The sequence below is a fragment of the Martes martes genome, assembly GCF_963455335.1.
Source record: "Martes martes genome assembly, chromosome: 8".
NCBI classification, from domain to species: Eukaryota; Metazoa; Chordata; class Mammalia; order Carnivora; family Mustelidae; genus Martes; species Martes martes.
Window position 1 is genome coordinate 127,505,498 of NC_137895.1, and position 22,602 is coordinate 127,528,099.

The following is a 22,602-nucleotide window of genomic DNA, read 5'->3' on the forward strand; positions in this document are numbered from 1 at the left end:
CACCGTCAGGCACCCCTGGTTTTTCTGTGACCCTGAGGGTTCTGAGACCATACTGCCCCAGTGAGAGTTCCACCCCCACCCCCTTAGCCACCAGAGGCTCCCTCCCCTCACAGTCTGTCTTACCATATATTGCTTTGGATTCACATCTCTGCACCTCCTACCTTCCAGAAGGTGGTCGCTTTTCTGTTCCTAGAGTTGCTACTATCCTTTTCTTTGGTCTCCTCTTGAGTTCATATGTGTTCAGAATGGTTTGATAACTAACTAGCTGAATTCCTGGGACCAGGCAAAATTTAGGTCTGCTACTCCTCTGCCACTCTGCTAAGCCCTCTCTATTTTATTTACTCTTACATTGTTATTTATTATTACATATGCTCTTGCTTGTCATGCTTGGTGATCTAATTTCCATGTATCCAGGCAATTATAACTCTAAATTAGAAGGAAAAAGACAGTTCTAGCAGTACATCCATGTTTTACATTTAAAATATGACAACTGTTAGTGCAAAATAAAGAAGGAAAAAGGAAAAAAATAAAAAAAAACTAAGCATAAGAACTCAAAAAGTTCAGTGGTCTTGGCATTTAGTATATGAGAAAATAGCAATAAAACTTCAATAGCTCCAGAGGGCATCAGTATATCTCAGCATTGTTTTCTACCTAGTGTTCAAAGTAACGATTCTGATCAGGAAGAAAATGTTAAATTCTGTTCATGGTGTTCAGTTTAGAGAAGCCCGAAAGTGTTTTGCATTTTAGGAAGATTCTAAAACAAAGTTTTAAAAAAAAGTTTTTGAAGACCCATTTCTAGAGAATTTTGAATTATATCAATTTTATTGTATTTTATTGCATTTTATTTTGGTTCCTCCTTCAGGTCCAAGTTAGTTTTTCTTTAGAATTATATGTAAATGTGATCCATAGGCACAAGCATTATTTCCATTAAATGCCAAACATACCCAAGTTTAGCCTGTGTTTTTGCCATTGCGTTGCTCAGTAGTACCTTCATACAGAATCTTTATGACTGTCAAGCTGGCCAGGTTTTGTTTTGCAATTATGTTCACCAGGAGTTGAAATGAATTATATGTCTTACCAATTACGTGTTGCAATACCATCTATAGAGTTTATGTATACATTGTCGAGAAAGGAAGACCATTTTGCTCTAAATTATTTTTAAAAATTTTTGATTGTGGTAAAAAACACATAACATAAAATTTACAATCTTAACCATTTTTAGTACAGTTCAGTAGGTTGCTGTATTCATACTGTCATGTAACAGATTGAGATCATCTTGCAAAGGGGAAATGCTATATGCCCACTAAACAAGTCCTCATTTCCCCTTTCTTCAGTCTCTAGCAGCCATCATTCTACTTTCTTTTTCTATGAATTTAATTACTGCAGTTCCCACATACAAGTGACATTATATGGTATTTGTCTTTGTGACTGGCTTATTTTACTTGGCATAATGTCCTCAAGGTCCCTTCATGTTTTAGCATGTGACAAGACTTCCTTTTTAAAAAAATACTGAATAGTAATTCCATTGTATGCACATAGCACATTTTCTTTATCTATTGATGAACTTTTGAGTCGCTTCTACCTCTTGGCTGTTGTGAATAATGCTGCAGTGAACTGGGTATCAAATGTCTCTTTAAGACCTGCTTTAAGTTTTTTGGATATAAACCTACAAGTGGGACACCTGGATTATAGAGCAGTTCTGTTTTTAATTTCTTGAGAAAACTCCATATTGTTTCCATAATGGCTGTACTATTTTATATTCCCACAAAGAGTGCATAAGGATTCTAATTTCTCCACACCTTGCCAATATTTGTTATTTTGTTTTATTGATAGTGTCCATCCTAATGGGTATAAGCTGATAGCTCATTGTAGTTTTGGTTTGCATTTCTCTAATGATTTGTCATCACAGATCAAGCATCTTTTCGTATGTGTCTTGGCCGTTTGTTTATCTTATTTGGAGAAATGACTCTTCAGAGTTTTTTTCTCATTTTTAAGTCAGGTGATTTGTTGTTGTTGTTGTTGTTATTGTTGTTGAATTGCGGTTTTAAATATTCTGGATGTTAACTCCCATCAGATATATTGCTTACAAATCTTTTCTCTCATCCTACAGATTGACCTTCACATTGTTGATTCTTTCCTTTGATGCACAGATTATTTTAAATTTGACATAGTCCCATTTGCCTATTTTTTGGTTTTCTTGCCTTTGTTTTTGATGTCATATCCAAGAAATCATTCCCAAATCCAATGTCATGAAGATTTTTCCCCGTTTCCTTCTAGAAGTTTTATGGGTTTAGGCCCTATGTTTAGGTCTTTCATCCATTTTGAGTTAATTCTTGTATATGTTTTAAGGTAAGAGTTCAACTTAATTCTTTTGCATATGGATATTCAGTTTTCCCAGCACCATTTGTTAAAGAGATTGCCCATTTTTCCCTATTGCATGGTACTGGCATCCTTGCAAATGTCATTTGATCATTATATATGAGGGTTTATTTCTGGGGCCTCTATTCTTTGCCATTGGTCTATACATCTGCCATCATGCCAGTACCACACTGTTTTGATTACTGTAGCTTTGTAAATATTTTTGAACTTAGAAAGTGTGAGACCTCCAAATTCTTCATTTCCAAGATTCCTTTGACTATTTGGTGTTCTAGAGATTATATACGATTTTTAGGATGGTTTTTCTGTTTCTGCCAAAAATGCTGTTGGGATTTTAATGTCAGTTGCATTGGGTAGCATTGGAATTCTGGCAGTGTTAAGTTTTACAATCCGTGAACATAACTGTCAGTTTATGTGTATCTTTAACTTTTTCAGCAACATTTTATAGTTTTCAGTTTGGTTAAGTTTATTCCTAAGTATTTTATTCTTTTTGAAGCTATTATAAGTGGGATTTTTTTTTTTTAGATATCCTTTCTGGATTGTGATTATTTGTATATAGAAACTTACCAATTTTTGTATGTTGATTTTATGTCCTAGAACTTAACTTAGCTTAATATGATTATTAATTCTAACAGGTTTTTTTTTTCTTTTATTGATAAAATCTTTAGGGCTTTCTACATGTAACATTATGTCTTCTGCAAACACATAATTGTACTTCTTCCTTTCTTTTTTGAATGCTATTTATTTTTTCATAATTACTCTGCCTAGGACTTCCAATAACACTGAATGGAAGTGAACCTGGCCTTGTCTTGTTTCTGATCTTACAGGAATGTCTTTCAACATTTCACCATTAAGCATAATGTTAGGTATAGGCTTTTCAAATATGGCCTTTCATATGTTGAGATAGTTTCCTTCTATTCATAGTTTGTTGAGTGTTTTTACCGTGAAAATGTATTGAATTTTGTCAAATGCTTTTTCTAAATTACTTGAAGTAATCATGTAGTTTTTGTCCTTCATTTTGTCAGTATGGTGTATTGCATTGAATGATTTGTACATTGAATCATTGTTGCATTCCAGGAATAAGTCCCACTTGGTTATGGTGTGTAGTCCTTTGAATATGCTGAAATTGGTTTGCAATTATTTTGTTGAAGATGTTCACATCAATATTAATCAGGAACATTGGTCTGTGGTTTTCTTTTCCTGTAGTATCTTTGTCTGATTTTGCTACCAGGAAAATGCTGGCTTCACAAAATGAGTTAGAAAGTAATTTCATTTCACATTTTTAGAACAGTTTGTGGAAAAGTTTGGTGTTAATTTTTCTTTGACTGTTTGGTAGAATTGTCCATTGAGGCTTTTGGTTCTGGGCTTTTTTCTCTATTGGGATGTTTTTGATTCAATCTTCTTACTAGTTATAAATCTGTCCAGAACTTTTGTTTCCTCATGACTCATACTTGATAGGCTGTATATTTCTAGGAATCTATTTTTCTCTAAATTCTTGACCTCTATCTCCTTCCATTTGGATCTGGATTACTCCCAGGAACGTAACTTTGATTGTAGGTTGTCAAGGCTATCCTTGGCTATATCTCTGCTGATGGCTTAGTAAGTATAGACATTGTAGGTTCATCGATGAGGGCATCCAGGCTTGTGAGTAGCTACTTCATTCACAGGGATGCCATAAGTCTTAATATAAGAAGCTTACTGTTTATAGAAGGGTATCATGGAACAGCTACTTCCATGGAGGAAGAAGTACTGCTTTTTCCATTTCTAGCTTCTTGGATTTCTATGAAGATAAAGCAGAAAGGCTTAGGCTTGAATATCTAAAATGAATGAATGTCTTAAATATCTAAAATTAATATTTTAAGTGAATATTTTAAATGAACTTTAAATTAGAGTTAACTTCTGAAGACTTTTCCCTGTATTAACATGAGAATCTTTTTAAAATTCTAAATCTTAAAAATTATAGAAAACAGCTCCTCAGTCCAGATATGATGAACATTAGTTGAGTAGTCATCATACTTACGTAGAATTTTAAAAACTAGTTTGAATACTAAACTAGTTGCCTAACCTTGAAAATGTATAAGTTTGGGAGGTGTGACAGAATTAGAGTAGCTACAGAATGGTGATGGCAGATGGAGCAAGAAAGCATGGAAATTTGATTGCAAATTTATAATCATTAATAGAAAAATAAGCAAGATCACTTTTATACTAAGGCAAACCTAGATAAGCAATAGCACATTGAGTTACATGCAGGTCCCAAAATTTTGAAGTGCAGCAGGATGATATTTTTATTGATGTTAACTGACTATTTTTTTCTTTTCTTTGAAAATATAAGTTAATTTAAGAATAGAACAAGGGGTTTGAGGTAACTAATAATTCATATTATTCATAATAAAATTGGTAAGATTTTTTTTATGCTCAAGGGACTTTATATTTGGTCATATTTATTTGATCAACTAGGTGTTTTTTTTTTTAACCTTCATTTTTATCTCAAGTTTAGAGTTAGCTTGTAAAGAGATATTCTTATTCCCATAAACTTTCAATCTGCCTTAAACATTTAAAATTTCCAACTGCATTACTGTTGTATACTGTCATATTATCAGGCAATTTAATGCTGTTTTAAGGAATAGCATTAACCTCCAAATTCCAGTGAGGCAGAATATTTAGAGTACACTATTGTATTAACAGCATCTAAGACTTAGTTTACCTGGATAAATCTATGCTTTATGAATTTTACTAAATGTAACTCACAAGAAATTTCACATGTTATGTCCATAGTATCACAATCTAGTTAATGAGATAATGATACCACATTGAATTACTCTTCTAAGTATGCTTTGGTGGTTCCTTTCTGCCTAATCTTTTAGCCCTAGAGTGTCTTGAGTCTCACCACTTTGGACCTCTGTCTTCTACAGCCTGTAGGCACTCCCTTAGTGATCTAGTCTTACCTGATTTCATGGCTTTACCTATAATCTTTGTGCAAATCAGTCCTAAATTATACAGCCCAGATATCTCTCCTAAACTCCCTAAAACTTTATCAGCCTGCCTATTTGATACCTACAGTTAAATTTCACATAGGCACTTCACACTTAATATTTACAAAACTGAACTTCTGCTCTTTCTTCCAAATCTTCTCCATCAGGAGACTTTCCTATGTCAATGGTAGCATCTCCAGTCTTAGGTTGCTCAGGCCAAAAAAAAAAAACAGAATAAAATCACCCTATATTCTTCTCTTCCTTTTATACCCCATGTTTAACCTATTACAACATCTCAGTGTTTCTGCCTTCTTCAAAACTGTATATGAATTTGACTGTATTATTGGTCTTACAAATTAAAAAACTAAGGCTCAGAGAAGTTAAGAGAACATCCCAAGTTCACATAGCTAGTTAATGATGAAGTCATAATTCAAGTCCTATTTTCTGACTGACCACAAATAATATGATCTATTCATAATACTAGTGCTTTTGCAAAGTAAGTGTTACAATTGTTTTTAACTTACATAGTTCAGAAATATCATCTGACCTATTGTATAACTGGATTTTTATAAATAATATGTATTAATTCATTTAGGTTCTATAGGAATTTTCTGAGCCCACAGCAGGCATTTCATAAATACTTGCCAACTCAGTTGAATTGACTGGTACTTATCTCTTCTTGTATATTGCTCTGGGTCAGGAACTGTGTTTTTAATTGCAAGGTATAGTTTGATATAAATTGTATTGGGTAAAAAAAAAAAAAGGCTGGGGTGGGTGTCGAATTAATGAAATAAAATATTCAAGGAGGTGTCTTAGAAAGCTCTTTGTTAAACACTTTTTTGTTATATCCATATGAATTTAGAACATGTGTTAGCTCTTGGTACCTTATATATAAATACTTTTCTATTTCTTGGAGTTTTCATAGTATGTAATATTGATCTTGATACCAATCATTAAGCTTAGATTGTGGAATTATTATTTGAATTATTTGGAGTTTTCTCTTCAGGGCGTCTGTATTAAGGAGACATTTTATAACTGGAATCTATTAGATTGTAAGATTTTCTAACTAATTATAATGGCAAAAAGTCAAAGGATTATCATCATGGTAGAGAGACAGCAGAAATGAAATTTCAGTGTTAACTGTATTCTTGAGACACTTCTGTTTTATTGATGTATTATTTGTATTTTAGTAGAAGTTAGTCCATGCTATATAATGAAATGTAGCAGAAATGAATTATGTTAAACTAAATTTTATGAGATTTAAGTGATATCTTTGAAAGAAGCCAAGATTAAGCTTTTGGGAGATATCTATTATATCTATTGATGTGACATATTTAGAAAACTGGTCATTTTTTAAAAATGTATGTACATATAGAACACTTATCTATGAAACAGATAAAGAGCCCTTGGGATCATTATTTTATCTTAATTTTTCTCTTGCAAATTTGTACTTTAAAGTTTAATTGTTTTGTTATTTCACCAATTTATGTTATTTTATTCCAAGGATGAAAATTTGGTAAATATTTAATTCATAGAAACAATTTTCACATCCTGAATTCTAGCCATCTACCTACCCACCTATCTACCTCCCTTTGCTGTGATAGAAATGTTTTACATGGAATGCTTCTTAAGCATTCTTACGGGCTTTGGAAATACCTCTTAAAGCAATGTATATCTGAGCATGAAACCCAAAAGCCATGCCTAAAAATTTACTCCCTATGGCAACTGAATGAGTTAAAGTTGTGGGTGCCTACAGCCATAATGGTGTGTATTTAGAAAGGAAACTCAGTTTGTGGTATCTAAAAAATTGTTTGTTGACAAACAAATCTAAAATAAGAGTTCAAAAAAGAGATACTTTATTTCTGGAAAATGTGATAGTTCTGTTACCATTTGCAGTGATGGATATTTGTGGGTCTTTATACTGTGAAATAAACTGTGATCAACTCTACTGCTGTCTTTTCTTTTTCATAGTGTATGCCAATTAAAGGCCTAGGATTCGTGCTTGGAGCCTATCAGTGCATTTGCAAAGCAGGATTCTATCATCCTCAAGACTTCTCAGTGAACAACTTTCAGAGTAAGTGTCCTTTGTTTCTCCACATAAATATGAGTACTCTGCACATAATACACACCATTATTAATTATTCAGATTTTCTTTTACCCTTGTTGGAGTTATTTGTTTCAGTCCCCACTGGTTTGACATTCTTTCATCCCTTAAGGAGTTTTTGTTTTGGGTTTGTCATCTACTGTGCCCTGGAGTACCACAAAATAATGTGTTTATTTTAAGTATGTTTTAGTTTTCAGTACATTTCCTGAAAATAATGTTAATTATGCAGTAAGATCAGTTGAGATTCTGTTGTTGAGAGCTGTTGCTATAGTAAGTTCCTAAACCCAATTTTGTTAGTTTGTTTACTTTGTTTATTAATTTGTTTATGTACTAGTTTTCTATACTGCATAAAAAAACTGGCACAGAGTTAACAGTTTAAAGAACACAAGTTTATTATCACACAGTTTTCATTGGTTATCTTTCCAGTCAGAGGTTAGCTTGGTCCCCTGAATCACCAGGCTAAAATTGAGGTGTCATCTGAGATGTAATCTGATCTGAGGCCCAGGATCTTCTTCCAAGCCCATTCAGGTCACTATCTTGCAGGACCACCCCCCCCCCACCTCTTTTTTTTTTTTTTTTTTTTTTGCTAGATGTTCGTCAGCCTGGGTTTACTCTCAGCTCCTAAGAGTTCCTTAAGGCCTGTCCATGTGACCCTCTTACCACATTGCAGCTCACCCTCTTCAAGGCTTGCAAAACAGTTTTCTCACTGTGTTCAGACTGAATCATTTATAACATAAAATAATCATGAGTGAGTGACCCATCATTTTGCCAGGTAAGGTAATCTAATGCAAGGAAAGACTATCTCATCATATTTACATGTCCACTGACATTCCAGAGGAGGTGATTATATAGGGCGTGTCCTCCAGAATCAAAACTTGGTCATCTGCTATTTTATTCCTACTCCAGAAAATATCAGTGTTACAATTTGAATTTTGACTTTTTGCTTTATCTCTAGAGAATGCAGTGTTACCACACTGGCTTGTAGCTGGCTATTAGACATAAAGAAGGAGTGTAGTGGTAAAAGGGGTGTTTACATAGGAAGTTAGGGTTTGGGGTTACTAAAACTGAGGTACAGGTATCTTTTAGATAGCCATTCACAGATCTTGGCAAGCCTTATTATTGGTCTGACTAGGAATTTGCATTTCTATTGGGCATAATTCAAAGGGTACCTTGAGATTGAGACTGAGTTTCTTCCTCTGGGAATTTTGGTAGACATTTGTAGATTTTGTTTTGTTTTGTTTTCTCCTGGAAAGCATTATTCTTGGTACTGAATCTGTTTACATTTAATATATAGGCTCTGGAGATGAGTAACATTTTGCTCTCTTCTCCATCATATAGTTCAGTGTTCAGCCCCTGTTCTGATTAATAGTTACAGGTATAATTCTAAGATGGCCTCCAAGCTTCTGTTCCCACAGGCTCTGTCCAATACTTTCTCTTAAGTGTGGATGGGATCTGGGAATACAGTCAGGTAGTCACTCCATGCTTAGGCTATATTATTGTTGTTGTTGTTGTTATTGTTGTTGTTGTTGTTGTTATTGGGGGAGTTATATTATATAGCAAAGGTGACGATAGTCAGCTATGTGATTACATTGCATTAAATAAGATTCCCTTCCAGCATAGCCAACTAAAGAGAGATTCTAGTGCCTGCCTTGAAGAAGTAAACTACCTTGTTTGTGAGAGGGCCACGTGGCTAAAACCTGAGTGCAGCCCCTGAGAGCTGAGAGTGAAACTCATGGGCAGCAACCAAGAAAACGTGGACCTCAGTTCTACAACTTCAAGCAATTCAATTTTTCTAAAAGCCTGACTAGACATGGAGGAGGATCCTCAGCTCCAGATGAGAATACAGCCAGGCCAAAACCTTGATTTCAGTCCAGGGAGACCCTGAGCTCAGAGTCCAGTTACGTGGCGCCCACACTTCTGACCAACGGAAGCTGGGGAATAATGAACAGGTACTTTAAGTCCCCAGATTTCCAGTAATTTGCTATATAGCCATAGAAACTAATGCAACAACAGGGACACTAACCTGTTTTCAGGGTAGATCCGCTTTTCCTGGTATCTGTGTGTACCAAACCACGGCAATACCAGAGCTGCTTTGGCATTCTTCACATTTACGGTCCAGACATAACAGATGATTCAACGCTGAAAAATTAAGGGAATAGTTTTTAGCTTATGTTCTGTGAAGGTATTTTGTATCTGGTTTACCCACATTTGTTCTCAGCTCCCACTATGTGACTGAAATAAAACATCTAAATATTTTAGAACCAGAGAATGACTATGCCATTTGCTTATAACACCACCAGGAGAAACTAGTTAACCTTTAACAACTTATCTTTATTTAATTTGCACACTCCTACTTTCTTCCTTATTTTAAAAGCCAGCGTTTTTCACTGGACCTACTTTCCCTAAGAAAAGGCAGCTTCTCTGCGAAAATCTAACTCCTGTGTTGTACACACTGAAGCCATGGAAAAGAGGCCACAGTTTTTAAAAGATGATCTATATTTAGACATTAGCTGTGATTCAGCTTTGACCTCAGCACATACTTAACCAGACCTGACCTTCCTCAATGACAGAGCAGAAAGCTAGCTACATATTATAATTTGAAATCAGTAAAGTGCGCTTTGACCAAAACTATCTTTCCTGATGGCCTTGTCCGGTTGCAGGAAAATCTATTATTATTTACTCCTTGTCCTAAAGAAAGAATAAAGTGATCTGACCAAGAATGCAGGTTCTAACTTACCAGGGTCATCAACTGAGGACTATCCAAACATTTTTTTGTATTCCAGGTTATTATTAAAACATGTACTATTTATCTCCGTGTTTTAATATATTCAGTCTTTTAATCATAGTACCCAGGCAGCTCGTATTGACAGTTGTTTTCTCATGTTCTTAAGGTGCTACCCTTGACTTGAGGAATGACTATGTGTAGGTCTGGAACAAAGGGTAAAGAAGGCATTGAAGACCCTCATTTTGGGGGTCTTCATATGTGATATGCGATATGAGATAATGAGATAACATATGTGAACCTACAAGCATAGTACATGGCATATCACGTGTTCGCAGGTGTAGTTAAATAAGTGATAAACGTCAGTGATGTGTGTAGAGATAATCCTTAAACATCATTTGTCATTAGCACTTTACCTCACATTTTATCATATTGACCAATTTTTTAAGACTAGAACTTTCGAGAATAAATTTGGCATGGATGGGGACAGCAGAAGTATAACAACCAGTGCTGCATTGCGAGGGGCAATGGGAAAAATCCTTGGGAGCTAGAGGCAACAGGAGGAAATTCGTGGCCTGATCAGGAGAGTAGGATACAGAAAACAGCAAAGAATGTACCTCAGAGATAAAATTCACTTACTTTACAGTTGTACATCTAAAACAAAATCTGAAATCCCCGTGTCTGTTATTGTCATGTTATTGCATTTGGAGAGAAGAGCTGAGATATAGTGCTGACATCTTAGAGAAAATGTAAATGTGACTTAAAAATCCTGTTAAACTATGAAGTGATTTAAAATCTTTTTTCAGACTAAGGGCTAGTAAAGAGCTTGTAAACAAAGTAAACAAGGGCTTGTAAAGACCAACAAGGCTATGTTTAAATGACATGATTTTAAGTTGTGCTGACAGCCCAGAGACTGTGTTCTAGGCATCTCTCATGAAACTGGTGGTCATATGTGAACTAATAGGATCTGACATCTGGATGGTAGCGGAATTTCAGAATAACCAAGTACTGATGTCTAACTGTCTCCTCAAATCCAGGCTGTTCACTTCCAGGTTGATGAAAAAGAAGCTTATGACATGCTCATGTCTCTCAAATCCATCTATCTTAATATGAATTCTGTCTTGAGTGAAACCTCTTTTCTCTTTTCGGTAGGTACATTCCCAGCCTTTCAGTCTTACTTCTCTTGTCTTTTGGATTGACTTTGACTCGTGTACCTTTCCAGAAAAACCTAATTACAAATGACCCAAACAGGGACCAAAACAGTCCCTGTTTTCGCAACTCTGGTGCTAATGATGGGAGAAGGCAGAGGACAAGAATGTAGAGATTTAAAAAAGGTACTATCTTGGGGAAAAAAGAAAAAGAAGCTCTTTGAAAGCAGGTACAATATAGGGATGCTGAACTCTAAGCAAATTGTTAAAGGCTAACCTTTCTGGAATAAGTTTATCCCTCCTCTTTTTCATGGCCAGTGAGCTGGAGATACTTGGCTTTCTGCAGACTAGGTACCAACCCCAAATTTAGAACAGATTAAGAGAGCTCGAACATCACAGTCTGATTATCAGCATTATCACTTTTGCTGTTGGTCCAACTTCAGCTATGTGATCTGATTCACTTTGCTGTATTACAATTAGTCCTGATCAGTTTTTTTCCAGTTGTAGTAGCACAATTACCCATCTAGCTGTGCTTTTGTTTTTGCCTCCTTCATTGCCTAGTTTTCAGTTTTCATGTCTTCCTTCATTAGTCCTGCTCATAGTGAATGAAGTTGTCACTCAGTGTGTCGGGAAGATGGGGTGACTTGCCGGTGGAAAGGTTTCCGGAGCTGTCCACATTCTTGGACTCTTGACTATCTCATTTAATCTGTTAGTCGTTGGTTATGTTCTTTCCAAATGTTGGAACATACTCCGTACCATGTTGGACTTCCCTGGTTGTTTAATTTCTACCAGAGGTGAATTTCTATCATAGTTAAGCATAGTAATTAAGAACATAGGCGCCTGGGTGGCTCAGTGGGTTAAAGCCTTTGCCTTCGGCTCAGGTCACGATCCCAGGCTCCTGGAATCGAGACCCGAATCGGGCTCTCTGCTCGGCAGGGAGCCTGCCTCCTCCTCCTCTCTCTCTCTCTCTCTGCCAGCCTCTCTGTCTACTTGTTATCTCTGTCTGTCAAACAAATAAATAAAATCTTAAAAAAAAAAAAAAGAACATATTCTTTGGAACAAGTCTAAGTTGGGTTTGAATCCTGGCTCTACTACTTTCTTGTACTGTGCTATATTCTTTAATTTCCCTAACCTACATTTATGACATATGTAAAATCAGGATAATATTACATGCTTTATAAAATAGTTATGAGGATTAAATAATAAATTCAAAGTTCTAATCATGGCAGTTGACACATATCAAATGCTCAAAAATATTGTTGTTCTAATGATTATATTTGGAAGTTTATATCTATTCCATTTCCCTCTTTCCCCAAGTATTTCCCCATTTTTATTCCTTTCATCTAGTATCTGCTCCACTTCCCAGCAGAGGATCATATTCCCATGTCCCAGATTTTTTTCTTTTAATCTTTAAAATGGGCACCGCTCTCATATATAATTTTCAATCATCCAAAAATCTTTCTTCTTCCTACTACCCAAAAAACTAACTTCATTAGATTAAAAAATGTTTTTATTACTACTTTTATTTAGTTATATTATTTTACTTTATTGGACTGCTAACTTGAGCTTCACTTTTGTAAACAATCATCTTCCCCAAAATATTTTTTAAAAAAACCTCTGGCAGGGAAATTTGACTGTCAGTCATTTGCATATAAGCTCATTGTAATAGGCAGGATGATGTCTGTTCCCACCCCCCGAAGACTGACGTGTTCCCATTTTTTTTAATCTGTGACTGTATTACCTCACATGGCAAAAAGGGACTTTGCTGATGTGATTAAGTTACAGACCTTGAGATGAGAAGATTATCCTTGATTATTGGGACCATTCTAAGTCCCAGTAATTGCAGGAAACTTTCCTGTCTGTAGTCAAGAGACAGAAGTGAGGGCACAGGAATGGTCAGAGAAATGCTACATTGTGGACTCTGAAGATGGAGGTAAAAACCCAGCCAAGGAATGAGGGTGGTCTCAGGAAGCTGGAAAAGGCGAGGAAATGAAATCTTCTCTAGATTTTCTAGAAAAAAAAAAAAATATATATATATATATATATAGCCCTGCTGACATCTTGATTTGAGCCAAGTGAGACCCACGTCAGACTTCTGACCTATAGAAGTGCAAGAATGAATATAACTATATTATGTTTCATTTAAGAAGCAATATAAATTTGTGGGAATTGTTTTCTTATTTTTAAGACACTGGGTTTGTGGGAATTTCTTATAGCAGCAATAGAAAACTAGTACACTCAGCTTGCTTCCTACCCAACATTCCTTCCAATGTTCACAGTAGGCCACAGTGCTTTCTCTAGAGGAGACTGTTAACAATTCCAAATAATTGACTCACAACAGATCTGGGCCTTTGCATCAAATATACTTTGGTTTTAATCTTGTGTCCTTTTAGTAGCAGGAGACTTGGGAAATTTTCTCATACATTCTGAGATTCTCTTTCCATATTCATAAAGCAGGAATAGTGGGATCTATTCCTTACCTGTTGTGACGAAGGAGTAAATGAGACAACATACTGTGTCCCTAAAATGATGGTGATTGTTATGTTAATGTGAATATGGAGAATTTAATTTTTTTGTTTATAGTATTTGTGTATTGGATGTTGTAGGGATTGAATGAATAAAGTCCCTACAGGCAAAAAATCCATTTGGGCTTAATAATTTTATAAGTCATATCAGAATCTTTTTAAGATCTAAAATGGTATTTTTGTCCAAAGAAAAATACTAAAAACGTCAGAGACAATAGAAAAATGAACATAAAATGTATAAGTAAGCATATAGAAAGGTAGGGAAAAACTTAAACTCTGACTATATTCATGGTGAGGAAGTACAAATTTTAAAATGCTTGTACTGGGCGGGATGCCTGGCTGGCTCAGTGGGTTAAGCCTCTGCCTTCGGCTCAGGTCATGATTTCAGGGTCCTGGGATCAAGTCCCACATCAGGCTCTCTGCTCAGCGGGGAGCCTGCTTCCTCCTCTCTCTCTCTCTCTCTCTCTCTCTCTTTCTGCCTGCCTCTTTGCCTACTTGTGATCTCTCTCTGTCAAATAAATAAATTCTTTAAAATAAAATAAAATAAAATGCTTGTACTGGGCTTCATTTGGAACTTATTTTCACAACTACCCATTTGTGATGCAAGTGTATGATGGTATATTAGCTAATACTGATTTTAGGATATGCAAATATACATTCATGTCCTAACAAGAGGAATCATTTTGGATAGCAGTCTAAGTATACGCATATTCAGCTAACTCTTCTCTCCATGTGGATATTATGCATATTGAACCAAATATACACAGAAATCTCCTGAATGTTGTCTACTCATGTACCTGTACCTTTTTCCACTTAATTTTTGGATGTGATTTTAACAACCTGAAGACTAGAGGCCGATTACTTCATCATCCTAAACCACCAAATAACAAATAACAAATATATCTTCCCATGTTTAACCAATTGCAGCATCTTAAGTCCAAACCTTGATGGATGAATATGTTTCCTTAGTTCTTCCCCTGCCCTTGGTTCTAATGAGAAAGCAAATATGTATATGGAAAGAAAGGAGATGTTTAACCTAATGTTGATTTCACTATAAACTAATGATTTCATGTGTACCAAATAATGGTACACATTATTTTCCATAGAGCTAATGTTGAACTCTCATTGTCTGACATGATTCTGTTACTTTGAGCTGAATTATGTTCATTGTTTGTGATTCATCTTTTTCTCACATGTCTGTAGACTGGAAGGAGGAGGGGATCATGGTATATGGGCACGTGGGCTAGTCTTGCAAAGGTCCAGACTTTATCTTTCTCTGCCAGAGCCAGTTCCTATCACTGAGAGCTACAGTACCTCCAAGAAGGGACCTCTGATTGGTCTGCCGATTGATTTATGTTCGAAAAATCCATCTGCCAAAAATACTATTGAGCACTGACTGTCCCAGACATTCTTTTAAGCAGTGCAGAAAAAAAGTGTCTAAGCTTCCAGGACAGACCCACCTCTTCCCAGAACACTATTGTAAATACCCACAAACAACAAATGAAGGCAGTCTTGAGTAAAATAAACTCACTGTTCAGTATTAGTAAATCAGATCAAATGTAAGAGCTTTAAGATTTAACTAGCCTTAAAATGTAGTCATGTTTCCTCTCCATATTCAAATATTCAAACATTACCTTTTGCTCTTGTGAAAACAGTTTTATACTTCTGGCACTTAAGAATCTTACTCAGCAAAACATTTAATATTTCCATCTGATGTTTGTACTATGAAGACCTGAAATACATAACTTCTACTTCAATCCACTTCAACTCATTCTGTTCTGAATCAGAAACTCAGTACTTTTCTTCCATAAAACATAGGAAGAAAACTTTCTGTGGTACATTTTAACAGCAGGTACCACAAGTCACAAAAATGTGAGTACTTTTTTTATTTTTTTTTAGATTTTATTTATTTATTTGACAGAGAGAGATTACAAGTAGGCAGAAAAGCAGGCAGAGAGAGAGTGGGGGGAAGCAGGCTCCCTGCTGAGCAAGAGAGCCAGATGTGGGGCTCGATCCCAGGACCCTAGGATCATGACCTGAGCTGAAGGCAGAGGCTTAACCCACTGAGCCACCCAGGTGCCCCATGAGTACCTTTTGATCTATCAGGTTGATACTTCTGTTTCAAGGAAATATCAATCTAAGAGATTAAGAAAGTTATATATTTTTTATTTAAAAAAAAAGAGGAGCAGAAGAAAACTGTCCTTTTAATTTGTTCATTAGTTGAATCTTCAGAAAACCAAACCAAAAAACTGATACTTTAGGAAAATTTTTGAAAAGTTTTAGTGTTTCATCAGCAATGACCAAATTTACCACTTGGGTTTTTATGGTAGATGACAAAATTTCTCAATGGATACCCAATGTAATTTTTGTTTTGGTAGAAGGTATTCAAGTAGAACTTTGCCACGTAAGTTTTCTAATGTTATCTACTAATTTAATTCTCAAGTCTCATGACAATATTGCCTTGTTGAAGGAGAAAGTTTAAGTTACTACGTTATTTGTAACATTATTTGTAAGGACAACTTTAATTTTTAATAATGCAGTTTAATCTTTCTTGAACTTTCTTGTGGAAATTGGTATTGCTATAGGATTAACAGCACTATTATCTGAAATTGATATTTAATAAAGTGATGACTAAGAAAATTACTGAAAACTGTGACTCTGCCTTTTTTGTTATTTTGAATTGTCTAGCTTATTTCAATAGATTTTTTTGAAAAAATCTCCAAATAGAACGAAATTTTTAGAAAAGCATTGTTAATACTGCTAACTGTTCTAATATTAGAATATCAAAGGGCAGTACAAAGTTTAAAAGAACAGCATAAAAATGACGGACTCATTGTGGTATCATCTCTACTTTCTAGTTTAATGATAGAAAGTATTACACTTTATTATTCAATGTAAAATAATGTAGCCAACAATAACATATAGGTACAGGATTTAATATTATATGCATCTACTATACATTATTTTTCATAGCTGTATATTCGCTGTGTGATAACAATCTTAAAATTTTACTGATTCATACTTAATAAAACAAAAATGTTATGAAACATCAAAATTTGTAACTGATCAGCAGAGTTTTTTGGAAGACTAGAAAACTTTTTTTTTCATTTCTGGAAGTTCAGACTTAATTTTCTGGAATGAGATTTTCTTATCAGTATTTCTTTCTTTCTTTTTTTTTTTTATTATGTTCACTTAGCCAACATGTATTACCTCACTAGTTTTTGATGTAGTGTTCTTCATTAATAATGTTCCAAATCAGAGACTAGAGACATGGCACCTAAATGCAATACATCATCTAGATTCATCCTAGTTGGATGAAAGTAGCTACAAAGACAAAACTGAGAGTTAATGGAGTTTTAATATAGACTATTTATAAAAGATATAATATCAGTATTAAATCTCCCAATTTTGATTATTATACTGTGGTTTGCATGAGAATGCTCTTTTCTTAGGATGTACAAATTGAAGTATTTATGAGAAAAGGGACACAGTATCTCTAACTTACTCTCAAATGGCTCAGAAAAAATAGTATACATATAAATCTATAAACATCTATCAATCTGCCCAGGGACTATGAATGGTAAGGTAAATGCTGTAGAACATAAATAGTGGGTCTGGGTAAAAACTATGTGGAATTTTTTTTCTATTTTTGTTATGTTTGAAATTTAAGGTATCTATAACATATTACTCTAATATATTTCTTTATTTTAATATGATTTCCATGGAGGCAATGTTTGTTACATTACATCATTACAGTACAATATTATTGTCTGTATTCATTGTACTGTGTACTAGATCTCTACAGTTTATATACTACTCATTACAAGTTTGTAACCTTAAACACCAACAATCTTATCCTCCTCACTGCTATCTCCTGGTAACTGCCGATTTGATCTCTGTTTTTTAAGGTTTTGAATTTTTTGGATTCCACATACAAGTGATTTCATATAGTGCTTTTCTTTTTCTGATTTATCCCGTGTAGAATAATCCATCTATGGTGTCAGAAATGTCAGGATATTCTCCTTTCTCGTGGCTGGATAACATTCTGTTGTGTATATATACCACATTTTTAGTGTATATATACAGAATATATTTGTACCATTGTTGCATCTTTCCTGTACATTTCAAATTATATCAAAATTAAAAGCTAAAAAATCTAATTTTTAGAACATTATGTTTTCATTCAGAGGTCTAAAACTTTTCAACACTTGTAACATTGGTGGGTTAATTAGGTCTTTGGGATTTGGAGCAAAAATTCACTTTGTTATTTACTGTTATCTAAAGGATCATAGTTTTAAAATGTTTATGTTTTTATTATAAAAATTTTATATGTTCATTAAAGAAATTTTGGAGTGTATAGGAAAGTAGAATTTTTAAAGTCTTTTGAAATCTGTTGATAATTTTAATTCCTTTAATTTATGGTTTTTATAAAATGTGTGTATATATGATCTTTCTTTTTTTTTTTAAGATTTTATTTATTTATTTGACAGACAGAGATTATAAGTAGGCAGAGAGGCAGGCAGAGAGAGAGGAGGAAGCAGGCTTTCCACGGAGCAGAGAGCTCGATGCGGGGCTCAATCCCAGGACCCTGGGATCATGACCTGAGCTGAAAGCAGAGGCCTTAACCCCCTGAGCCACCCAGGTGCCCTGTATATATGATCTTTCTGAAAACTTGGTATTACATTCATTTTAATATAATACATAGTCATCTTGAACATAATTTTAATAGCTCCATAGAATTCCATTGAGTAATATACTGTGGTTTATTTACCCATCCTAAAGTTTCTATTTTTTACTAGCTTATACTAGCTTATATAGGTTTTTTACTAGCTTATATAGGTTTATATATAAATATAAACCTATACTTAAATAAAAAAAAAACCCAAGGTTTTGAGGTCAGTGTAGTAAAGTTAAAGTAAGAAAAAAGGTTAATATCTTGTTCACAAATTTCACAATTTATCTCAACAGGCTCATGTTTACAGGTGAATATTTGATGCTTCAGATATCCTGTGGTGCTACTGTAACCTTCTCCCAATGTCCTTTTTTATATTTTTGCTCAAGGCCGCATACTTGATCATCCATATAATGAGCTGAAAAGCTGCTATTGATTGCCAAAGCTCAGAGCTCTTCATAATTGTCATTTGTCTTCAGGAAGCATTTGTTTTATCTGAAAGTTCTAAGTATTATCTTCATTTTTAAGCTTTAGCAAAGCATACTGGGATTCTGTGCATGGAGGATGTTTTTAAATTGCTCAGAACTGAGATTCCCAAATCAAATTATCCTCCAAGATGCTTTCTAAACACACTTTCCCATAGGTTCCAAAGACACCTGTAATAACTCCTATTCCTAACATACTTTTCTAATTTGTGTCTAGCATCTTGAAAAATACCATTTTGAATAAATTCTTAAGCATAAATATTTGAGAGCCTGAAGATTTATTGGGTTGAATATTTTCAACTATACATTTGTATTACATTTATTTTTTTGGAAGAGCTCTTTCATCATTAGCAATTATTTGCTGAGTATTCAATATGTATAAAATACCATGTTTATACACTGAGTGCATAAAAAGATATATAAATCATGGCCCCGGTCCTCTAGGAACTTAAGTTTTCAAGCCATCATAAATTAAGGTACCATTTAATGTTAACAAAAAGCCCATTGTTATTATTTAGTTACGTTTTCTACTAGCTGCATATATTCCCTTGTCCTGGATAGAGAACTTCAGCATAAATTGATAAAATGTTTCTGGAACCAGAAGATTATTTAATCGTGCTTTGAATCCTCTAGGAAATACTGCATATAAAAGGCTCTATCTGTAATTTTAGTTTTTTTGAGCTTTAGAAACCAGGTCTCTGACTTGTGGTTTTTCTTTCTTCCCGTGATACCACTTTGTGTCCCTTACAGAACCTCATGATCATTCAAATAAAGTTAAGGCACTTACTAAGGAGGAAATTTCTCATGAGAGCACTCAACTTTTCAACATTTGTGGGTTGATCTTCTGATATTTCTGAGAACAAAGAATAAAATGTGATCATAATTTATTTTCTAACAAATTGCTTTTATCCACAAATATTGAAGCATTCATCTAACCCACATAATTTAGTATTACCTATGTGAAGAAATATAGAATGGTTTGGACTTGTCAGTTTCCAACATTATATCTAGCTGCTACTATATTAGTAGACATAATACCTGTAACTGTTATTTCAGCCTTACCTGGGGAAGATAATGCAGTGTATGAACTTCTTCTGTTGTATGTCCTGCACTCATGATTGTATTTTATGGCCCAGTATATTGGATATTTTATAATATTAATCCAGGTTGGAAAACAGAAAACCATTTTCCTATTCTTATTGTGCTCACAGCTTCTTTGGGTACAGCATATACATCTGTAGAACTTGAGCTACAGGCAGAGTTGAAGAACACAGGCAGATAAAGATAACCACAAGGACTTGGAGCATCAGGAAGAGAAGTGAACCGAGACAGAGTGCAATAGGCATGAAAAGTCCTCTGTGTTGGTGTAGATCTGGATAATAGGTTGGTGAAGAGAATAATGGGGGAGAGTAGATAAGTTTAAGTCCAGCTTTGGATAGCAGTAATGGGCTGTTCAACAGGACTGTCTGAGATGATTATGTTCCTCAGTGCGACTTTGTATTCAGTAGGTTTCAATAGTCACTCAGTCTCCCCAGTAAATCAGAATTGGGGGACATTATAATCACTATGAAAGAACCTTCATTTATGTGAATAACAAAATATACCACTATGGAGAGGATCATAATTAGGAAATATAGACGAGCAATGAAATTGGACTAGTGAAAGAAATGTATCTCTATCATAATACAGAAATGGTGTCTAAGTCTCATTTAGGAATAAACTTTTCTAGTAAGGGAAAGAAGGATGAAAGAGAGCCTAATTTTTGTTAATTATATAAGTTTAATACACACAATAAATTTCAGAAAAAAATGTATTTTTTTAAGTTCTTTCAATTGGTTAACATACAGTGTTAGTTTCAGGTGTACAATACAGTAATTAAACCTTCCATACATCACCCTGTGCCCATCACAAGTGCCCTCTTTAATCCCCATCACCTATTTAACCCATCATCTATGCACCGCCCCTCTAGTAGCCATCAGTTTGTTCTCTACAATTAAGAGTCCGTTTCTTGGTTTATCTTTCTGTCTCTCTCTCTGTTTCCCTTTGTTCATTTGTTTTGTTTCTTAAATCCCACATACAAGTGAAATCAAATGGTATTTGTTATTCGCTGACTGACTTATTTCACTTAACATTATACTCTGTAGCTCCATCCATATCATTGCAAATGGCACAAGTTTATTCTTTTTCTTGGCTGAGTAATATTTCATTATATATAAAAATATATTCTCAAATCTTCCATGGACAATTGGGCTGTTTCCATAATTTGGCTGTTGTAAATAATGCTGGTATAAACATTAGGGTGCATGTATCCCTTTGAATTATGTTTTTGTATTCTTTGGGTAAATACCTAGTAGTGCAATTGCTACATTACAATAGGGTAGCTCTATTTTTAACTTACTTTTTTTAGAAGGGGAGAGGGGATAAGAAGGAGAAGGAGAGAGAGAATCTTAAGCAGGCACCATGCTCAGTGTGGAGCCCAGTGCAAGGCTGGATCTCATAACCCTGAGATCATGACCTGAGCCCAAATCAAGAGTTGCATGCTAACTAGCTGGGCCACCCAGACACCCCTATTTTTAGCTTTTTTAGGAAGCTCCATACCGTTTTTCCAGAGTGGCTGTGCCAGTTTGTATTCCTATCAACACTGAAGGAGTGTTCCTTCTTCTCCACATCCTCAACAATACCCGTGGTTTCTTGTGTTCTTGTGTTTTCGATGTTAACCATTTTCACAGGTATGAGGTGATACCTCATGATTTTGATTAGCTGTTCCCTGATGATTCATGATATTGAGCATCTTTTCATGTGTCTGTTGGCCATCTGTATATCTTCCTTGGAGAAATGTCTGTTTATCTTTTTTGCCATTTTTAGATTGGATTATATGGTTTTTGGACATTGAGTTTTATAAGTTCTTTATATAGTTTGGATCTTAACCCTTTAGTGGATATGTCATTTGCAAATATCTTTTCTCATTCTGTAGGTTGTCTTTTAGTTTTATTGATTGGTTGTTGTTGTTGTTTTTTCCACTGTGCAAAAGCTTTTTTGCTTTTGTTTCCCTTGCTTCAGGAGACATCTAGAAATGTCAAAGAGGTTACTGCCTGTGTTCTCTTCTAGTATTTTTTTGGTTTCCTATCCCACATTGAGGTATTTCATCCATTTTGAATTTATTTTTGTGTATATTGTAGGAAAGTGGTCCAGTTTCATTCTTTTGCATGTGGTGGTCAAGTTTTCCCAACAACATTGTAGAAGAGACTGTCCTTTCCCATTGGATATTCTTTTCTTGCTTTGTCAAAGATTCACCATGTAGTTGAGGATTTATTTATGGGTTTTGATTCTCTTTCATTGATCTCTGTGTCTATTTTTGTGCCAATACCATATGGTTTTGATTTGTAATATAACTTGAAGTTTAGAATTGTGATACCTCCAGCTTTGGTTTTCTTGTTCAAGATTGCTTTGGCTATTTGGGGTCTTTTGTGGTTCCATACAAATTTTAGGATTGTATATTCTAGCTCTGTGAAAAATGCTGTTGGATTTTGATGGGATTACATTAAATGTGTAGATTGCTTTGTTTAGCATGGACATTTTAAAAATATTTGTTCTTCCA

The 22,602-nt window shown here is 34.7% G+C and overlaps 1 protein-coding gene across 1 annotated transcript in view; it reads left to right on the forward strand.

Annotated features, from left to right (window-relative positions):
* Nucleotides 1–22,602, forward strand: part of GPR158 (G protein-coupled receptor 158) — a gene marked incomplete at both ends in the record, with an annotated part of 320,694 nt that overhangs the window by 99,143 nt on the left and 198,949 nt on the right. The window contains one exon of the mRNA XM_080810173.1: nucleotides 7,320–7,426. Coding sequence (XP_080666299.1) covers nucleotides 7,320–7,426 — 107 coding nt within the window. The remainder of the gene's footprint in view (nucleotides 1–7,319; nucleotides 7,427–22,602) is intronic.